At 36.0% G+C, this 23,331-nt stretch overlaps 1 protein-coding gene across 1 annotated transcript in view; it reads left to right on the top strand.

The window, feature by feature from the left end:
* The window catches only part of LOC123554999 (neurogenic locus Notch protein-like), a 44,939-nt gene that overhangs the window by 10,121 nt on the left and 11,487 nt on the right, over positions 1-23,331 (top strand). Inside the window, exons 6-20 of the mRNA XM_053548946.1 lie at positions 5,330-5,443; positions 5,887-6,006; positions 7,852-7,965; positions 8,738-8,857; positions 9,529-9,645; positions 9,941-10,054; positions 10,315-10,431; positions 11,431-11,544; positions 12,072-12,185; positions 15,522-15,635; positions 17,804-17,917; positions 18,497-18,610; positions 18,897-19,010; positions 21,728-21,841; positions 22,116-22,229. Of these exons, the coding sequence (XP_053404921.1) occupies positions 5,330-5,443; positions 5,887-6,006; positions 7,852-7,965; positions 8,738-8,857; positions 9,529-9,645; positions 9,941-10,054; positions 10,315-10,431; positions 11,431-11,544; positions 12,072-12,185; positions 15,522-15,635; positions 17,804-17,917; positions 18,497-18,610; positions 18,897-19,010; positions 21,728-21,841; positions 22,116-22,229 (1,728 nt within the window). The remainder of the gene's footprint in view (positions 1-5,329; positions 5,444-5,886; positions 6,007-7,851; positions 7,966-8,737; positions 8,858-9,528; positions 9,646-9,940; positions 10,055-10,314; positions 10,432-11,430; positions 11,545-12,071; positions 12,186-15,521; positions 15,636-17,803; positions 17,918-18,496; positions 18,611-18,896; positions 19,011-21,727; positions 21,842-22,115; positions 22,230-23,331) is intronic.

The raw sequence follows: 23,331 nt of genomic DNA, 5'->3' as shown, positions 1-23,331 counted from the left end.
ATGTAAAAATATGTGACTATCAAATTATTAAAAATGAATATAAAAAGTATTGGTTACTTTACATTTGGGAACACCCTGTAGTTATATCTTTTGTTTAAAAGTACTGCTCCACCCCTTGCATCAACACAATAGTCACAGAAAATGTGTATAATTAATATCTACATATGCTGGTCAAATATGGTTTTGATGCACGGGGGGTGGGGGGGGGGGGGAACAATGCTCTTTAAAGCAAAATAGCTTTTATATGTATATAACAGGGTACGTAATTCTATTTAGAGCAAAAATTACCATTTTATGAAACAAATATTGAACAATTTGACTTTAAGAAATAATCTCAAATATGTTTTTTATGGTATATGTAACTAAATACTTATTTCTTTGTGGTTTATTTTTCACTCTTGGAGTAGGCAAGTTCATATAGAAAGTGTCCGAAGTCCTTAATTACATACGTGTATACCTGTCAGCTGTTATATAAATTGTAAAATGAATAAATTAATTTCAATGAACAAAACTTATGATTGTGAAAGGAAGTTTTGTGTTAAGAGACAAGCTTGTAGATGTCTGAATATAAAATATTGGTATGTCTGTCTATTCCATATTTCATCATAGTTCTAGGAGTTAGTGCTTGCAGACTAAACCCGTGCGAAAACGGTGCACAATGTGTCGATCGCGGCTACTCGTACAGGTGTATATGTAGTCCAGGTTTCACCGGAACTTATTGTGAGACAGGTTAGACTTGCTTCAAAGAGTTAGTTTGCATCTATACTGAACAAAACCTCTAACCCACAATGGATCTTTTTCCAGTAATTTAAAAATCACTGAACATACAATTTTGAAATTCAGTCTTCTCTTAGAAAAATATGCTGTTGACAAGATTTCAAATTTGCTCGTTTTAACTTCAACCCATCTTAAAATACTAAAGCTCTAGAATTTTGAAACTAGCGGAAACGTTTTGAGGAAAGAAAATGACAACAAAAACAATAATGGCGTCGGCATGCCCTATCGCAAAAGAGCATTTAATATTTGTGTGAAATTTAAACATTTTCAAGTATAATCAATATCTACTCTTCCTTATTTCTATAAATTGTATATATTCATTTTCTAAAAATGCATCTTTCATGTGTATTTTTATTGAATAGTCTAGCTATTCTACTCACCCTGGCGTTACATACAGCTTTTATTTAAATGCATAAAGCTTTGAAACTTAATTTGTTTCTTTTTCTATGTCAATTTCGAGCCTCACTGGATCAAGTTCCATTACTCTGGAATAGAAAATCCTGAATAAGCTTTACATGCAAGTTACTTTCTCCAAAACTAATGCATTATTGAATTTAAACTTCACATGTGTCTTCAGGGTTATAAAACAAGTTGATAGCATCAAGTCCTATAACTTTGACCTACATTTTGGCCAAATTATGCCACCTTTTGGACATAGAACATCCTATGTAAAGGTTTACGTGCAAGTACATACAGCTATTACTAAAAGGCACATAGATTTGAAATTTATTATGTCTCCCACACCTCTGGGGGAGACATATTGTTTTTGCCCTGTCCGTCCGTCCGTCCGTCACACTTCATTTCCGAGCAATAACTGGAGAACCATTTGACCTAGAACCTTCAAACTTCATAGGTTGGTAGGACTTATGGAGGAGATGACCCCTATTGTTTTTGGGGTAAAGGTCACAGGGGCCTGAACATGGAAAACCATTTCCGATCAATAACTCGAGAACGACTTGACCCAGAATGTTGAAACTTCATAGGATGATTGGACATGCAAAATAGATGACCCTATTGATTTTGGTGTCACTCCGTCGAAGGTCAAGGTCACAGGGGCCTGAACATGGAAAACCATTTCCGATCAATAACTTGAGAACGACTTGACCCAGAATGTTGAAACTTCATAGGATGATTGGTCATGCAGAGTAGATGACCCCTTTTGATTTTAGGGTCACTCTTTGAAGGTCAAGGTCACAGGAGCCTGAACATTGAAAACAATTTCCGGTCAGTAACTTGAGAACAACTTGACCCAGAATGTTGAAACTTTATAGGGTGATTGGTAATGCAGAGAAGATGACCCCCAACACTTTTGGGATCACTTTGTTAAAGGTCAATGTCACAGGGGCCTGAACATCAAAAACCGTTTCCGATCAATAACTTGAGAACCTCTTGACCCAGAATGTTGAAACTTCATAGGATGATTGAACAGGCAGAGTAGATGATCTCTATTGATTTTGGGGTCACTCTGTTAAAGGTCAAGGTCACAGGAGCCTGAACATGGAAAACAATTTCCGATCAATAACTTGAGAACCACTTGACCCAGAATGTTGAAACTTCATAGGATGATTGAACATGCAGAGTAGATGACCCCTGTTGTTTTTTGGGTCAATCTATTAAAGGTCAAGGTCACAGGAGCCTGGTCATGTAAAATTATTTCCGATCAATAACTTGAGAACCACTTGACCTAGAATGTTTAAACTTAAAAGGATGATTGGACATGCAGAGTACATGACCCCTATTTATTTTTGGGTCACTTGATCAAAGGTCAAGGTCACAGGAGCCTGAACAGTGACTTGAGAGCCACTAGGCCAAGAGTGTTGAAACTTAGCGGGATGACTGGACATGCCAAGTAGATGATCCCTATTGCAGCCAACCACCAGTGTCTCTTTGACTTCCGCTCCTGACCCCTATTGACTTCTTGCCTATAGGACTTTGCATTTGGGGAGACATGCGCTTTTTTAGAAAAGCATTTTCTAGTTTTTCTTCTAGATCAATAACCAACCTCTCTGGGTCAAGTCCCGTAACTCTGACATGTATTTTGGGCAAATTATGCCCCCTTTTGGACTCGCAAAACCCAGATTAAAGTTTTGCGTGCAAGTACATACAGCTATTACTTAAAAGCATATAGATTTGAAACTTTGATTTCTTTTTCTAGATCAATTACCAACCTCAATGGATCAAGTCCCATAACTCTGACATGTATTTTGGGCAAATTATGATCCCCTTTTGGACTCAGAAAATCCTGGTTAAAGTTCTACATGCTAGTTACTGTATCCAAAACTAATGCAGATATTGAATTGAAACTTCATATGTATCTTCGGGGTTATTAAACTAGCTGATAACACCAAGTCCCATAACTCTGACCTGCATTTTGACCAAATTATTCCACCTTTTGTACTTGGAAAATCCTGGTTAAAGTTTTCCTTGCAAGTACATACAGCTATAACTAAAAGGCATATAGATTTGAAACTTGTTTTTTCTTTTTCTTGATCAATAACCAACCTCACTGGGTCAAGTCCCATAACTTTGACATATATTTTAGGCAAATTATGCCCCCTTTTGGACTTTGAAAATCCTGATTTAAGTTTTGCGTGCAAGTACATACAGCTATAACTTAAAGGCATATAGATTTGATTCTTATATTTTGTTTCTTTTTCTAGATCAATTACCAACCGCACTGGATTATTTTCCATTACTCTGACTTTGAAAATCCTGTATAAAGCTTACATGCAAGTTACTTTCTCCAAAACTAATGCATTATTGAATTGAAACTTCACATGTGTCTTCAGGGTTATAAAACAAGTTGATAGCATCAAGCCCCATAACTCTGTCCTACATTTTGGCCAAATTATGCCCCCTTTTGGACTAAGAACATCCTAAGTAAAGTTTTACGTGCAAGTATATACAGCTATTACTAAAAGGCATATAGATTTGAAACTTATTTTTCTTCTAGATCAATTACCAACCTCACTGGGTCAAGTCCCATAACTCTAACATGTATTTAGGCAAATTATGCCCCCTTTTGCACTTGGAAAATCCTGCTTAAAATTATGCGTGCAAGTACATACAGCTATTACTTAAAGGCATATAGATTTTAAACTTTTTGTTTTCTTTTCCTAGATCAATTACCAACCTCAATGGATCAAGTCCCATAACTCTGACATGTATTTTGGAGAAATTATGCCCCCTTTTGGACTCAAAAAGTCCTGGTTAAAGTTCTACATGCAAGTTACTGTCTCCATACTAATGCAGATATTTAATTGAAACTTCAATGTGTCTTCAGGGTTATAAAACTAGTTGATATATAAACTTTTAGACAGAGGAACTTTTGTCGTAGTCCAAGTCACCAAAGTTTTGCATGTAAGTAAGTCTCTCTAAAACTACTTCACCGAATCGTATCCCACTACATTTTCTAACAAATAGGGCCAGTTCGTTTCACTCAACCCGAGGCATGCCGGTCACATGAGCGGCAAAAAAATAATTTTCGCCGGTTTAATAATAAACGAACGCTTCGGCGTACGCCGGTCAGGTGAGCTGCAAATATAAAAGATAAATTTCCAATTTATAATTATTTTCTAGTGGGGCCTTGTCAAAAACGTTAGCAAATTATTCTTGTATATTATGTTTCTACCTTTACTGTTATTAATCCAATTTTTCAGATGTTTAACCGATTTTATAATGCGAATATATATGATTTGCCGCTTTGGCTATCTCGGGAAATCAAACGAACGTCTAGCTGGTTGCCAGAGGCAAAACGGCGTATGCCGCAAATGTGAAACGAATCGGCCTATACTCTGGTGACCTCACGTGATAAATAACATACGTCTAGATCATTGTTTGTGAAATTTATGCCTCGTTTGTCAACATTCTGCTCATTAACAGATATAACATAGCGTTTAGTGAAAGTTTGCATGAAAGAAGGATTTCACTTAGGAACTATTATATACTCTACTGTATCAGTATCTAAAGCTTTAAAACTGTTCATTTGCCTTCTGCATCATGCATAGTCCACTCTTACTAAGCAAGGTTCAATTGTAGTCTTAAGTCTGCAACTTAGAGCAATTTGGTAAAGCTTGGTATGTAAGCTAGTGTTAAATTGATATCATATTGCTTTTTAAGAGATGATAAATTGGCAACCTTTCTTGGCGAACATTGTTCTGCTTAGGCTTACAATTTTTGGTGTCCCACATAAATTAATGTGTTATATTATATATACACTTGAGTATATTTGAGTAAACCTTGACAAAAGTGGCAATGTTTCGAATTTTCGTAATGTTACCTTATGCATATTTGTTCTTTCATCGGAAACTGTATAAGGCAAAGGCTACGGTGTTCTTATGTTACTTTTGTCAGCTGGAATTTCTTAAATCATTTAAAGAAGTGAAAGAATTTTTAAAATTGGAGTAAAATGAGAAAGTTATAAGCATTTAAATATTTGGTCAAATTGGTTTCCATGGCAACAAAAAAACAAAATGGAGGATTTATTAAATTTTTGGATACACATTTGAACTGTGTTTCTTGAATTACTAATTTCTGTAAAAAATACATGCAGATATTGACGAATGCTATCCAAACCCTTGTCAAAATGGGGCAACATGTCTTGATGGTATTGATCATTACACGTGCACGTGCAGTCCTGGATTCACTGGTGCTAACTGTGGGACAGGTAAATATTCAAAATACAAATGTAGAATAATTTATTTAATACAAGATGACCAGCTCACGTGACTTCTCAGTATTGTACATACGGGGAAAATCGCTTGATTCAGGCAGGAAGGTTAGTCCCGCCTCTGCCAAACATTTTAGTACATTTCTCAAGCAATTCGCCCGGATATTTGTTTGAGGACCAAATGTGTTTGGAATTTGGACGAAAGGTTTGAAGACATTATTGACAATGTCTGACAGACACATTGCGCGAGGAAGGAACAATTCTTGCCCTATATTTCTTAAAAATCCGTGTTTAAAGCACAACTGTTACCTGCGTAGAGAAAATTCACATGGATTGGCACTAGCTCCTTCGTTACAAAACAGTTCTATTAAAAAAAGGCATTGTAACAATTTTGAAGATCTATGTCTGCAGATATTTCAATTTTCTTAATGATAATACAGTGGTAGGACATGATGCCTGTCGTCTGAGTCCATGTAGAAATGGTGCAGCATGTTCCAGCAACGGCTATTCCTATAGCTGTACCTGCAGTCATGGATACACGGGAACTAATTGTGAAACAGGTAAGAATATACTGTGTTGTTTTGTCAAATTATTATACATTTTATCTTTTAGCCTGCAGACGCAAGTGATTCTGCCTTTGCGATCAGTGCAGACCAAGACCAGCTTGCACGTCCATAAGAGACTGCAGCACTGTATATGATGAAGTAGATAATTAAGTAAACAAGCATGTTGGACTCATCCATATACTGTAGCCGTTACTGTGGTCCAAATTTTGTATGTTTCTAGAGCCGGTTTATTTCAGCATAAATGTGTGCTTTGATCGTCAGCAAAAATGAAAATTTGAGATATGTAGCAAGTACTGACATGCTACTATTTTACCGTCTTTGACAAAAGCGTCGGGTTCAATAAATTCAGAACACAGGTGGCAAAATTCAGAAGATAGAATTTTTGATTCATATCTATAAAACAAACCATTTGATATTGGAGTTATTCGGGGTTGAACATCAGACATGTGTATCTCAAAGTCAGACACAAGGAAAAACATTCATATGAGATTTATAAAACTAAAATATACTCAAATTACCACTGCAGATTGGTTGGGTACTTGAACATCAATATTTGCTCGAAATTCATAAACATTTATGGCAATCATTTATAAAATGTTTCTTTAACCGACCGCATTATCGTGTCATGCAAGCTTATGAATAAAGAAATGAAAGTAATTGAAAGTAATATTTCGTTTAATTGAATTTATTTGAGATAATTTGCAATAGTGTGTATAATTAAAATATAAAGGATGTTGCCTTCGATTTCTTTTGAAGACTTTTTTTTCTGTATTCATAAGTAACTAACGTTATAATTTATCAATTAAACATAAAGTTTTCTCGTAATATAATGCAGTAATAATTAATAATAAAATACTAGTAAGTGACTTAATATCACTTTAGGCATCCGCACATGTAAATGTCACTTTAGGCATCCGCACATGTAAATGTCACTTTAGGCATCCGCACATGTAAATGTCACTTTAGGCATCCGCACATGTAAACGTCATTTAAGGCATCCGCACATGTAAATGCCACTTTAGGCATCCGCACATGTAAATGTCACTTTAGGCATCCGCACATGTAAATGTCACTTTAGGCATCCGCACATGTAAATGTCACTTTAGGCATCCGCACATGTAAACGTCATTTAAGGCATCCGCACATGTAAATGTCACTTTAGGCATCCGCACATGTAAATGTCACTTTAGGCATCCGCACATGTAAATGTCACTTTACGCATCCGCACATGTAAATGTCACTTTAGGCATCCGCACATGTAAATGCCACTTTAGGCATTACAACATATGTAAACGTCATTTAAGGCATCCGCACATGTAAATGCCACTTTAGGCATCCGCACATGTAAACGTCATTTAAGGCATCCGCACATGTAAATGCCACTTTAGGCATTACAACATATGTAAACGTCATTTAAGGCATCCGCACATGTAAATGTCACTTTAGGCATCCGCACATGTAAACGTCATTTAAGGCATCCGCACATGTAAATGCCACTTTAGGCATTACAACATATGTAAACGTCATTTAAGGCATCCGCACATGTAAATGTCACTTTAGGCATCCGCACATGTAAATGTCACTTTAGGCATCCGCACATGTAAATGTCACTTTAGGCATCCGCACATGTAAATGTCACTTTAGGCATCCGCACATGTAAATGTCACTTTAGGAATTACAACATATGTAAACGTCATTTAAGGCATTCGCATATGTTAATGCCACTTTAAGCATTCAAATATGTAAATTTCACTTTATACATTCAAATATGTAAATTTCACTTTATGCATTCAAATATGTAAATGTATAAACCTCCATCAGTTATTTGTTGTCATTTAGAAATAAATGAGTGCATTTCAAGTCCCTGCCAGAACTGGGGCACGTGTGTTGATGGCATTAATTCATACAGCTGCACGTGCAGTCAATGGTTCACTGGAACAAATTGTGAAACAGGTATGAAGCAAACTTAGTGACATTTTTAAGAATATGGACGACATGTGAGCTTTAAATTTTGAAAGAAGTAATTTATTTATTCCAGATAGATTTTTAGTTTTCAGTTTAGAAAGAACAAATTTAAAACGAAAACGGTTAAACAAAGCACAAATGAAATGCTACTTTTGCTAAAAATTCAGTTTTTTTGCCTTTCAAGATATTGATTTGTACTTACAGCGATTATTAGGAAAGAAATTTTTCCGAGAAATATTCCAAAAAAATGAGCAACAAATCAAATTTGAAGATATTGTGTCATAGTGTTAAAAGTTACTAAGAAGTTTTAACTAAACAATGTTCATTTAAGACATGCCAGAAAATATCTGTACTTTTTTTTAAAATTTTTCATTCATCTGTAACTTAAAGCATTCAATTATGTATTACAAAATATTGGATTTTAAAATGCGAATTGTTTTTTAAATGTTTACGGATGTGCAACTGATTTTTAAGCTTTAGCCTGCTGGCGGCAAGTGATTCGGCCTTTGCGACCAGTGCAGACCAAGATCAGCCTGCACATCCGTGCAGCCTGATCATGGTCTGCACTGTGCACTATTTAGTCAGTTAATTTTCAGTAAACAGCCCTTCAAATGATAAATGATTCTGTCCAGTTTGACTGATGGACCAGTCCATTATAGAAATTTAGCAGGCTAAATGTTAAAAGATGTTTCATGTTAAGAAATTTTATTTTGACTGTCTCCTTGCTTATGTGAAATCTCACTGTGTAACTTGAATGCAGTTCTAGGATCTAGTGCCTGTAGTGTACAGCCATGTCAGAACGGTGCACACTGCTCCAATGTTGGCAACTCATACATCTGCCTCTGTCACCCGGGTTTTACAGGATCTAACTGTGAGACAAGTAAGGCAGTAATTGCATTGTCTGATTTGGTTTTAAGTTACTACATATTCATAAGTTAACTACAGTGTCTATCCGGTTCAGCCGTACGTTGGCGGATTTCGTCAGTGACGTACTGACAGCAGTAATATTCGTAAAACGGTGATAACTTTCTTATTTCTGAATGGAACATATCCAGTTGAGCACTTATACCTGTCCGAGGATCATGATTCAAAATTTGATAGAAAAGTTGTTTTCGACAAAATGATTGCGGAGTCTAGGATATACTGGCACAAGGTGTGATACAGGTAAGGAATGTATATTGGTAGACCTTATCGAACTGTCTTTTTTGTTTTAAAATGTACCAAGCATTTTTGTGTCAAGAATATACCAAAATAGGTGTATATAATAATTGAAGCTTCAACGTTGCTCTTATAGGTTTAAATTTGATGACGGTATTTACACCCGTGTGAAAATGGAGCAACGTTCATCATGTTCATCAATATGATATAGATCTACATGAAATATTGATATGAAAAGTTTTTGTAAAGTTTACAGTTTTGCCTGTGTTTTAAGTAATACAATTTCAGACTACTTAAATTATGAATGTTTGATCTGTCGTTAACGGAATATCATAGATTATGTCAAACGTTCAACGTCTGTACTAATTGTTCAATTTACTTTTTAAAACCAAGTATTAGGGACGAGTGCCTGCAGTACGAACCCTTGTGTAAATGGTGCTTGTGTCCATATCGGCAATTCATTCACGTGCATTTGTAGTCCAGGATATACTGGCACAAATTGTGAGACAGGTAAGGAATGTATACTGGCAGACCCTAACGAACTGTTTTGTTTTTAAAAATGTACCAAGTATTTTGTTAACTATATACCCAGAATAGTGCTATTATTTAATATTTCAAGCTTCGCTAAGCTCGAATAGGTTTAGATTTGATTACGGTGTTTAAACCCGTGTGAAAATGAAACGAGTTCCGATATATAGAGAAGATATTGATATAACAAGATTTTGTTAATTTTTCAGTTTTGCCTGTGTGTAACTAAATAAAAATTCAGACTAAACTTATGTATTTTTGACTAATCGACGTTTAGAAATCGATGATTGTAGTCCAAATCCATGTCAGAATGGGGCAGCATGTATCGACGGTGTTAATTCATACAGCTGCATGTGCAATGCAGGTTACATAGGAATTAACTGCCAGATAGGTAAGGCATTTTATTATTTTTTTTTTGTAAATATTGGATGCAAATGATTGCATCTCGTTAATTCCTCTTTAAGATAACATTATTGATCTGTGCATTCGAAAAGCTGACAAGATAAAAAGTAGATGTATTAGATAGCTAGGTCGAAAGTATGCGCATAATTTGAAAGTGTTTATTTCTCAATGTTTTACAACATAGATTGTGTCAAAAATACTATGTTTAACGTATGTACATACCGTTCAATTTATTCTTTAAAAATCAAGAATTGGGAACGGGTGCCTGCAACCAGAACCCCTGTGTAAATGGTGCTTGCGTCAATATCGGAAATTCATACATGTGTACATGCATTCCAGGATTCACCGGTACCAACTGTGAGACAAGTAAGGAATAAAGAGGCTAGGGCAAACTGTTTGTTTTAATTGGCACAGAATTTTATGTTAATATTTATAAAGATATGTTTTTTTTTTAATTTTCATACAGCACACTTATATAATGTGTAGTTTCACGAAGACTGTCCAAGTGTTCGTGCAGTCCTGTTTACAGCGGTACTAATTGTGAGACAGATAAGAAAGGTTGAAGGCGAACTCGATACTATATACATTCACCACTACTACTGATATTTAAAGTTCTTTTGGAAAGTCAATCATATAGAAATGTAGAAAGATGCACAACATATTAGAATGTTAATATTGATTGTTAATGACTTTTGCCCATGTTTGATAATGTGATTGAACACAAACAGAAATGGTGGAATGTAGTCCAAATCCTCGTTTGAACGGAAGCACTTGTGTGGATTATGTCAACTCGTACGGCTGCACGTATAGCCCTGGTTACACCGGTGTTACATTTGCAACAAATGAGAAGCATACATGCTATTTATAATTTTGCTTTGCATACAGTTGATGTATAGTTTGATCATAGTGTAACGGACCCTTAATGACAATTTGTGATTTACTTGAGATTGCATAATGTGCTAATGCTAGGTCAGAATTCTCTTACTGTATTACGCGCAACTAGCCACAAAATACCGAAATGGCATGCGCAGAATAGGTAATTACACGAAAAGAGCCGATAATATTAATTACTGGTGATCAATGCCTTAAGTAAACAATGAATTCCCCCAATAAAAAGGAATGAAACTTTCGTCATAAGGAATCACATGCATGTGATTTATGGCACACTTAATGTATTTAAAAATGTTTTGATGTATTATGTATCGTAGTTTTATTTTAATGTTGAACTATATTATTTTCATGAAATGTGAAGGAAGAACGTTATGGTAAACAAAATGTAAGGCTTTGTTAAATTTATTTTTATGTGAAAGTTTTATTTAATATTTTGATATTGCTGTAAAAGCAGAACTTTGATTAAACCTATAGACATTGATGAGTGCATCTCAAACCCATGTCAGAACGGGGCAACATGTGTTGATGGTGTTAACGTCTACAGTTGCACGTGTGTCTCGGGATACACGGGAACTAATTGTAGTACAGGTAGGTCACTTCCTTCAGCTGCACGTCAGTCCCATATACACGGTAATTAAAAGTAAGGTAGATAGAAATTTTCAAGCGAAAATCAGCCCAAAATAATATAATTATATTTTAGCATTTGTGTTCTTTCACATAAAGGATATAACAAACATTATCCGAATCAAAGGTAGGCTCGATTGTACGGCCCGGTATCACCCGATTTATACTCGTTTCTGTTAGGCTAGTTGAGCGCGCATTAATTTGATACACATGCTGGACAGACATGCCGACTAGCCCGACGGAACATTACGAAGCATTCCGGTGTACCGATCACCTGATCGGGATAGCCCGTTGCTGTGCGAATCGAGCCAGCTTATGCGTTTAAAATAAAATTTCAGTACGCACATTTCCAAGAAATGTATTAATATTTGATACAATAATACAGAAAAGGACTTACTAAAATAACCAGACCTTGAAATATAAAGACGTTAATGAATTTGATTTGATCTCTTCCTATTGTTTAGAAATTGGTGCTTTCACTTATCTCATAGATATTGACGAGTGCAGTTCAGAACCATGTCAAAACGGGGCAACATGTATTGATAATGTGAATTCCTACAGCTGCACGTGCAGTCCAGGATACACGGGGAGTAATTGTGACACAGGTAAGGTATTTATTTTTGACGTTTAAATACAGAAATCAAGACCTTGTCAAAACGAAATAAATTGCTACAGTTACACTTGCAGTCCTGGATACATTGAAGCATTCTTTTTAGACAGACAATTTCCCCGTAGTTTTAGGTGAATAGTTTTGAAAATGAATAAATGGCTTACCACTACCGTCCATGAACAGGCTCAATCAAACCGAGCCTGCAACAGTTTCGTTTAGTCGTGTTGAGCGACCTGTGAAGTTTCCACTTTTCTCTATTTTATTATCACAGCAGCGTTGTTTGTGCCGTGTGGCGGCCGTAAAAAGTCTCTCCGTACATTCAATCAGGGCTGTTATATTTCGATCTTCTCAGATCGTTCGGCACGACTTTTATGTCGTGTTATTGGTACTGTTTAGTTTCTCAACATGCCCTTTTCGGCCGCTTTCATAGCCTTGGGTATTGTTTAATCACCCCTTGGATATGGTGCCTGCTTTTTAATTTTGTCTTTTGACAGTTCCTGTGATACGCAGGCTCCATAACCTCAGATCCCCTTCCTAAATTCCAGTTTGTTTAGTTCTTCCCATTGTTTTCTCGTTTGGGGCAAACCCTTTACTTTATCTGGGGACCAAACGCCGCTCTTCATGGAATTACACGCCTCAACACGTGTATTATTGAAGGTTCCATGTTCACCGCCGTTTGAATACATCTGCGGATGTCTCTAAATTGCTTTTTGTACTTTTAGCATGTGTAAATGTTGAGTTCTGCTCAACGCAGGGCTAGAGGGCATGGACGGTAGCGTTCATTTCCACTACCGTCCATGAAAAGGCTCAATCAAACCGAACCTGCAACATTTTCGTTTTGGTCGTGTTGAGCGACCTGTGAAGTTTCCACTTTTCTCTATTGTACATAACAGTTTCGTATAATTTCCTGAATTTTCTAAAATTTATTTTATAGATTTGTAATAGTGCAATTTAAGATTTTCGACATACATGTACTAACTGAATTGACTGTAACGTATATAAACGTTACTTCGAAAGTCTTCAAGAACTTCAGTTTGCTATTCAGCAAGCTTAGACACACATTGCGTTTTACTCATTAGATATTTGCAAAACAAAACCATTAACTTAAAGAATATGTTTTAAACTTTATATGAGCCGTGCCATGGGAAAACCAACATAGTGGCTTTGCGACCAGCATGGATCCAGACCAGCCTGCGCATCCGCGCAGTCTGGTCAGGATCAATGCTGTTCGCTAACAGTTTCTCTAATAGCAATTGGTTATGAAAGCGAACAGCATGGATCCTGACCAGACTGCGCGGATGCGCAGGCTGGTCTGGATCCATGCTGGTCGCAAAGCCACTGTGTTGGTTTTCTCATGGCGCGGCTCATATTATTTCGCATAAAGAGGGTAACACACACGATCCTAATCAATTTACTTAAGATGAGTTTTCAATAACAACAATGTGTGCAGTTATGCTATTAAGGAAAAAGGACGTACTTATATAATCAATTTCTTTTTGTGTGTGAGGGGGGGGGGGGGGGGGGGGGGGGGGGGGGGGGGGGTTACGTCGCACCAATACAATTATTGGTCATATGGCGACTTTCTAGCTTTAATGTTGGAGGAAGACCCCAGATGCCCCTCCGTGTATTATTTTATCACGAGCGGGCACCTCAGTAGAACCAACGACTGTAGTTCTGCGCGTTCAGATAGAATTTTTTCCTATAATGCAGAACTTTATAAAACCCGATTTTTTCAAAACATTAGAATATACGTAGAATATTCAACAAATAAAAAATATATAATCGTGGGCTTGATATTTTGCTAGACTGATAGGAAAAAATTGGACCTCGCCCTTTTTTTCATAATGGGAGTCTATGGGAAAATCACATATTTCATAACATTTTTGCGAATAGAATTTTGTCTACAAAGTAGATTTTAAATAAAAATTCTCGCAGTCGTAGATAAACATATGAACTGTAATGTGGTGAAATAAAATGTGTAGGCTCATGTGCTTATCTTTTGAGATATTTGACTATGATTAAAAGTAATTAAAGTGAACCGCACATTTCAAGCAAATTTTCAGAAATTTTATTATATAACTTATAAGATGTTTTAATATCATATTTTAACTTTAGAAAGGTAGTAACTGTGACATTGTAATAAGTTTACTCGCGGGTTGCCATCGATTTATAAAACGATTTTCTTTTTCGTACGCCTTATCCCGGAATTATTCGAAGTTTTCCGGATAAGCTACCTTACGCCATCACTTTCGGTTTATCAAACGTAAGCTTTCGTCAACGTCACAGGCTTGCCTGAGATATTGTTCCTCGGCTAACTATCGAGCGTCTTAAATGCTGCTTACATTATACTGAGTATTTACTGAATTGGTGACTTATTCGGTTATTTAAGTCCACTGTCCAATCATTTCTGGTCTTCCTTGCTTTCGCTGACATCAATCACTTGCCCTCATGATGTGGGTTCGAGCCTCAACTCGGCGTTGAATCTTGTAATAGCACGGTTACGAAGTTGTTTCCCAGTGCTCTCGTATGAATAATGCAGATCGAGTGGCACCATGTCTCCTCACTTAAACGGAAGTCATAACACATGTTCGTCGACTAATCCATAGTATTTATCTGATATGTCACCCTCTCAGTAAAATTGACTCAGTTTACACCTACTGTTCAAACTGAGCATCTGCCATGTCCCTCTCAATAAAAAAACATTTGACTCAGTTTACATCTACTATTCAAACTGAGCATCTGCCATGTCCCTCTCAATAAGTTTACACCTATGTTCAAACTGAGTATCTGCCATGTCCTTCACAATTAGAACATTTAACTCAGTTTATACCTACTGTTCAAACTGAGCATCTGCCACGTTCCTCTCAATAAGAGGCATGTTACTCAGTTTATACCTACTGTTTATGATATTGATTTGCAGAAAGAACCTAGTAGGTCTAAAGTCTTATACAAAAGAAATCGAGAGGCATTCAGTTTCCTTGTTGGGCGATACCTTTACTTTGTAAGGAAAAAAAAACAACACTTTTCGAAGCACAATAAACGAATGTATTTGTTTGTTTTAGGTTTAACGCCGTTTTTCAACAGTATTCAGTTATGTAACGGCGGGATAAATGATTTTAATTGTTTTTCTTGCGAATAACACATTTAAATTCAATTTACTGTAACAATGAATTCAAATATTCTGGACATTACAGTTTCATCTAAGATAGTTAATATATACTTTTAACATTCTGGTGAAGGAACATAGAAATGTAAGTCCTTGTAAAAGTGACAGAGTCCGGGTATACTTTGAATATTGTATTTTTACTTATTTCTTTGTTATAACCAATAGACATTGATGAGTGCAGTCCAGGCCTATGTCACAACGGAGCAACATGTGTTGACGGTGTTAATTCCTACAGGTGCACGTGCAATACAGGGTACACGGGAAGTAATTGTCAGACAGGTAGGAAATGAAGTTAATGAAGAAGGTGAAAGATAAACGATAATCCTGATAACAGCTTAAGTCACAGCAATTTCATTCAAAATTTGGATATAATTAGATGTAGAACTTTAGGTTTGCTGTTCAAATGTACGTTGCAATAATGAGTCCCCTGTGGCCGATTAGTTCAGGGCGTTCCCTTCAAATCACACGCCCTAATGCGATATAAGTTCGAAACCTCGCTGGGATGTAGAACCCTTAAATGTGAGGAGGCCACCCAGCTGGTTTTCAAGAGGTCGACAGTTCGTCATTGCCTGAAACAGTATGCTGAGGGTAACATCAAAAGCTGTAAAATGCGGCAGATAACCGCGGTTGTGTCATTGTGACTCTTGAAGCTAACAAGAGGGCCATAATGGCCCTATATCGCTCATCTGTTATCATTGCACTTAAGGACAAGAAGGTCAAAAAATCATAATCAAGACCAATCGAAAGAATTATGAGAAAATACATCTGAAATGTTCTGAAACTTACTTCAAATAAAGTTATTTTCAAATCAGGCCAGTAGAAGTTTTCTGTATAGCCATATGGTCCACCAGGCGACCACTTTTTCAATGAATCAAAAACTTTTGAAGGAATGTGGTAGAGGGTCCCCCAAGAAACATTTTATAAAATTATTTTGGAAACGGACCAGCAGTTTCTGACAAAAGGATTTTCAAAGTTCTATAAAGGCATATAGGGAAAATAAGCGAAACCCCTTGGATGCCATGTTTTTCGCTGAATCAAAATTATTTTGAAGGAATATAGTAGAGAGTCACCTAAGAAACACTAGTCTTGTGTAAAATTGTTTTAAAATCAGTTTTTTATATAGCCATATAGAGAAAACAAGCCCCAAACCCCTTTCAGGGGCCATAACTGCTGGTATTTTCCAAGTTCAAGATAGGAACCGAGATCTCACAGTTATACACGTTCTGTGAAAGTTTGGTTAAAACAAATCATAAATGAAGCTGCTATTATGCAGACAAGGTTGAAATAGCTATTTCCGGGTTTTTCAGGGGCCATAACTCTGAAACACATAATGGGATCTGTCTGGTTCAAGAAAGGAACCAATATCTTTAGGTTATAAAAGTTATGTACAAGTTAGATTAAATTCAAATTGTAAATGAAGCTGCTATTGTGCAGACAAGGTCAAAATAGCTAATTATGTCCCTTTCAGGGGCCATAATTATGGAATCAGTAATGGTATTTGGCCAGTTCAAACAAGAACTGAGATCTTATGGTGATAAAGTTGTATGCAAGTTTGGTTAAAATCAAATCATAAATGAAGCTGCTTTGAGCAGAAAAGATCAAAATAGCTATTTTTTGGCCCTTTCAGGGGTCATAACTCTGGAATCCATTGTGGGTTCTGGCCGGTTCAAGAAAAGAACCAACATATTATGGTGACACAAGTTTTGTGCAAGTTTGATTAAATTCAAATCATAAATGAAGCTGCTATTGTGCAGAAAAGGTCAAAATAGCTAATTTTGGCTCTTTCAGGGACCATAGCTCTGGAACCCATAATGGAATCTGACCATTTAAAGACAGGAACTGAGAACTTGTGATGATACAAGTTGTTTGCAAGTTTGGTTAAAATCAATTTATAAATGAAGCTGCTATTGTGCCGACAAGGTCAAAACAGCTAATTCTGGCCCTTTCAGGGGCCATAACTGAATCTGGCAAGTTCAAGAAAGGAACAAATATCTTATGATGATGCAACTTGCTTGTGTTCAGTTTTGGTTAGAATAAAATCATAAATGAAACCACTATCGTCGGACAAGAAATTGTTGACGCACGGACGGACGCACGGACGGACTGACTGACGACGGACGACGGATGAAGGGTGATCACATAAGCTCACATTGTCACTATGTGACAGGTGAGCTAAAAATGTTCCTTTTAATATTACTTTGCGTGAAACAGATAATTATGAATCTTGTTCAAAAGCATAATTGGAAGGTCGGAAACGTAGTTCTGAAGAACTGTAGTAAGACTTTCTTTATTTAATTAGTTACTTCAGTATTGCGTTGAACAATCATCTTTTCGTCTATGTTTAATTTATGTATGTTTTGACTAAATTATACTTTCTAATCCCCAAGAACAGTTTTCAAAGATTTATTATCTGATTTCTTTTTCTTATATTTGATAAAAAATCACAGATATAGATGAATGTAGCCAAAACCCTTGTCAAAACGGGGCAACGTGTAATGATCAAATCAATTCCTACATCTGCACGTGCAGTCCTGGATACACTGGCTTTGCCTGTGAGACAGGTAAGACATTTTGTAGAGTGAAGAAGGTATTTTATATTTTCAGTCTTACATTCTGATTGAAACATAATGATCATAAATATGCCAAATATCGGAGTAGAATTGAGTTGGATATCATGCAGCCATCTGACATTATAATTATTGCTGAAAAGTTTTACAAAGTCAAACGTCGTGGCCAAATGAACAAATTGTTTACTTTTCAAGTACGGTGCAGTAATTCTATACATTTATGTACAAAGGGACTTTTTCATAATGTGACAGAAGAGATTTTTTTTTAAAAAAAAGGAGTCATTCTACAGACACGCACTGTTAAAACTTTACTCGAGCACCAAAATAATTTTAGTACTGCTCCTGCAGTGTGCAGCATTTAACATCTCCAATAATCCCAAACGTAAGAGTATGACAAGACCATTTGAAACCAATGCACTTGTAAGGCATTTCACTTATCGATACTATTTTTCTTTATGTGTTCTCGGTAATCGATGCTAATCCTTCAGAACCGGTTTCAATGTTTAGAATATTGTTTTGTTTTGCATTATAACTCGTTTTACAGTTTAGTTTTTTATTTGGAAATGCACACAGACATAGACGAATGTATCACAAACCCTTGTTCGAATGAAGGCACGTGCGAAGATGGTGTCAACTCGTACAGTTGCTTGTGTAGTCCTGGATACACCGGTGTTACATGCGGAACAAGTAAGATATTTACCTGTTGCTTTTAATATTATTTTGCGTAAAATAGATGATTATAAACATGTTTAAAAACATCATTGGAAGGTCGAAAACGTAGTTCTGTAGTACTGTAGTAAGTCTTTCTTTATTTAATGAGTTACTTCAGTATTGTGTTCAACAATCATCTTTTCGTCTATGTTAATTTATACATGTTTTGACTAATGTATACTTTCTAATCCCCAAGAACCATTTTCAAAGTTTTATTACCTGATGTCGTCTTTTTCTCATATTTAAAAGAACAACAACACAGATATAGATGAATGTAGCTCAGACCCTTGTGAAAACGGGGCAACGTGTAATGATCAAGTCAATTCCTACAGCTGCACTTGCAGTCCTGGATACACTGGTCTTGACTGTGAGACAGGTAAGACATTTTGTAGAGTGCTCTACAGCATATAATATCATTCTGTAAACGAAGCAAAAGTCATTTGTTTTTCTGAAAATATGTTTATTTTTGAAAAACAATATACCGCCTTGCAGTGCAAGATAAACTGTGAAGTTTTATTTCTTTAACGGAAAGGAAGTTGTTAGGGTATTTCCTCTTTCTCCAAGTCCCACTATCGCCCCCATCTTTGCCCATATTGCATTAGCTTTCCCTTCCTTTGGCATCCCCTCCCCTGTTACCATGAGTACGTTAGCGTGCCCACCTTTATTCTGGCTGCCGGAATACTAGGGCGGTGCCCAATATCTGTTTTTCCTGCTTATATGTGTACATTAATGCGTCTGCGTGTCTGGGGCGGTGCCCTACTGTGTTGTTACATCTTATTTGTCTGTTTGTCTGTTAGTAATGTGTGTGTGTGTGTGTGTGTGTGTGTGTGCGCGTGTGCGTGTGTGTGTGTGTGTGTGTGTGTGCGTGTTTGTCTTTTGTACATGAGCGTCTGCACTGGTGTGGTTTACTTTGTAGGGTAACTGTGATTAATGAACGTAGCATTCCCTTTTGAATATTCATCCATCTTCCACTTTCCTATTCAACCACCCCCTTGCTACCCCTTAGACCTTTCTCCCCATTTTCTATATTTTGCATAACATTAAAATGTACTTGTTGTTTTTTCAACCAACCCGTCTGTAATGTTTTTCCGTCACAGCTTCTTTTTGTTGTGGGCTGACTTTGCAAACGCGTGGACCTGAAACTGTGTTTGCGGTACTTTGTACTTCCGAAGAAATCTACCGTTACCTATTATCTTTTGCCAAATTATCAAGTCCGTTCCTTGGTCGATTGTCTAATTAAGCACGATTCTGAGTTCAGATGCGTAAGAATTAAAAATCAACATCCAGGCGTCTGAACGAATGAACCGTGGTAAATTGGATGATTAACCAGAAGAAGATATTTCATATTTTCATTCTTACATTCTCATTGAAACAATGATCATAAATATGCCAAACATCGAAGTAGAAATGAGCTGGATATCACGCAGCCGTCTGACATTATAATTATCGCTGAAAAGTTGTACAAAGTCAAATGTCCTGGCCAAATGAAAAACGTGTTTACTTTTCAAGTACGGTGCAGTAATTTTGTATATTTATGTACAAAGGGACTTTTTCATAATGTGACAGAAGGGGCTTTTTATACCCCCACCAAACATGTTTGGGGGGTGCTATATAGGAGTCAGTTTTGTCCCGTCGCGTCGCGTCGCGAAATCTATTATCTCAGTTATTACTAAATGGATTTGATTCAAACTTAAAATAGAAGTTCCACCTTATCAACCACATCATGTGACACAAGGTGCATAACTCTGATACCAAGTTTTCATGAATTATGTCCCCTTTTACTTAGAATTTAAGGTTATTTTTTTTTGTATTTTCACTATATCTCAGTTATTACTAAATGGATTTGATTCAAACTTAAAATAATTGGTCCACCTCATCAGCCACATCATGTGACATAAGGTGCTTAACTCTGACATCAATTTGTTATGAATTATGTCCCCTTTTACTTTAAATTTAAGGTTTATTTTGATGTATTTTCACTATATCTCAATTATTACTAAATGGATTTGATTCAAACTTAAAATAGATGTTTCACCTCATCACCCACATCATGCGACACAAGGTGCATAACTCTGACACCAATTTTCCATGAATTATGCCCCTTTTTACTTAGAATTTAAGGTTAATTTTGATGTATTTTCACTATATCTCAGTTACTACTGAATGGATTTGATTCAAACTTAAAAAAGATGTTCCACCTCATCACCCACATCATGTGACACAAGGTGCATAACTCTGACACCAATTTTTCTTGAATTATGTCCCCTTTTACTTAGAATTTAAGGTTAATTTTGATGTATTTTCACTATATCTCATTCTGATTGGCTTAGAGCCAAAGGGAAGTAACCTTTTTTAACTTTTGTACTAAGTTTCTTCTCCTTAAATTCCAGAAATTAGTCTATTTTTAGAAATCCTATTTTCAGATTTTCAATATTTTAGGTATTTTTTTAAAACTTTTTTATTATAAGACCTATGTAAAAAGTAACTACATTTTCTGTGGTAACATGTGTTGGTAAGACACTTTTTTGTATTCACTTTTAGTGTATCTCTAATATTAGAGATATTTTTATATTTACTATTATTACTATACTAGTATTATACTAGTATTAATTATATGTGGAAGCCCAGGATGAAGTACTCCAAGTACAAGTAAAATTATTTTTAAGTATTAAGCTTTTTTTGACATTTTTATATTATTCTAAGTATTTTTAAGATTTCTTTTGGTTGCCATTCTTCTGTGACATGACCGTATGGTGAGGGTATGAGTCACTCCTGTGACAGTTCTAGTTTCAAAAGGAGTCATTCTACAAATACCAACTTTAAAACTTTACTCGAGCACCAAAATAATTTTAGTACTGCTCCTGCAGTGTGAAGCCTTTAACACCTCCAGTAATCCGAAAGGTAAGAATATAATAAGACCATTTGAAACCAAAGCACTTGTAAGGTACTTCATTTATCGATACTAATTTTCTTATGTGTACTCTTTAATTAATGTTGATCCTTCAGAACCAGTTTCAATGTTTAGAATATTTATTGTTGTGCATTATATAACTCGTTTTACAGTTTAGTTTTTTTATTTGGAAATGCACACAGACATAGACGAATGTAGCACAAACCCTTGTTCGAATGAAGGCACGTGCGAAGATGGTGTCAACTCGTACAGTTGCACGTGTAGTCCTGGATACACCGGTGTTACATGCGGAACAAGTAAGATATTTACCTGGTGCATTTAATATTACTTTTCGTAAAATAAATGATTATAAACATGTTCAAAAACATAATTTGAATGTCGAAAACGTAGTTCTGTAGTAAGTCTTTTATCTATTTAATGAGTTACTTCAGTATTGCAATGAACAATCATCTTTTTGCCTATGTTTAATTTATGCAAGTTTTGATTAATGTATACTTTCTTATCTCCAAGAACCATTTTCAAAGTTTTATTACCTGATGTCTTTTTTTCATGTTTTAAAAAATAACACAGATATAGATGAATGTAGCTCAGACCCTTGTGAAAACGGGGCAACGTGTAAAGATCAAGTCAATTCCTACAGCTGCACGTGCAGTCCTGGATACACTGGCATTGACTGTGAGACAGGTAAGACATTTTGTAGAGTGCTCTATAGCATGTAATATCATTCTGTAAACAAAGCAAAACTCATTCTATTTTCTGAAAATATGTTTATTTTTGAAAAACAATATACTGCCTTGCAGTGGCCCTGAGAATGTATTTGCGGTACTCTGTGCTTTCGAGAAATCTACCTTTACCTATTATCTTTTGCCAAATTATCAACGCCGTTCCTTGGTCGATTGTCTAATTAAGCACGATTCTGTGTTCAGATGTGTAAGAATTAAAAATCAACATCCAGGCGTCTGAACGAATGAACCGGGGTAAATTGGATGATTAACCAGAAGAAGGTATTTTATATTTTCATTCTTACATTCTCATTGAAACAATGATCATAAATCTGCCAAACATCGGAGTAGCAATGAGCTAGATATCCCGCAACCGTCTGACATTATAATTATCACTGAAAAGTTATACAAAGTCAAATGTCCTGGCCAAACGAAAAACATGTTTAGTTTTCTGTAATTATGTACATTTATGTAGAAAGGGACCTTTTCATAATGTGACAGAAGAGGCTTTTTAAAAAGGAGTCATTCTAAAAATACCAGCTTTAACACTTTACACGAGCACCAAAATAATTTTAGTACTGCTCCTGCTGTGTGAAGCCTTTAACATCTCCAATAATCCCAAACGTAAGAATATGATAAGATCATTGGAAACCAAAGCACTTGTAAGGTACTTCACTTATCGATACTAATTTTATTATGTGTACTCGTTAATCCATGTTTATCCTTCAGAAACGGTTTCAATGTTTAGAATAGTTTTTGTTGTGCATTATATAACTCGTTTTAAAGTTATGTTTCTTATTTGGAAATGCACACAGACATAGACGAATGTAGCACAAACCCTTGTTCGAATGAAGGCACGTGCGAAGATGGTGTGAACTTGTACAGTTGCACGTGTAGTCCTGGATACACCGGTGTTACATGCGGAACAAGTAAGATATTTACATGTTGCTTTTAATATTACTTTGCGTAAAATAGATGATTATAAACATGTTCAAAAACATAATTGCAAGGTCGAAAACGTAGTCCTGTAGTACTGTAGTAAGTCTTTCTTTATTTAATGAGTT

Source organism: Mercenaria mercenaria, chromosome 7 (assembly GCF_021730395.1).
Source record: "Mercenaria mercenaria strain notata chromosome 7, MADL_Memer_1, whole genome shotgun sequence".
NCBI lineage: Eukaryota > Metazoa > Mollusca > Bivalvia > Venerida > Veneridae > Mercenaria > Mercenaria mercenaria.
This window is presented reverse-complemented; position numbering and strand designations above follow the sequence as displayed.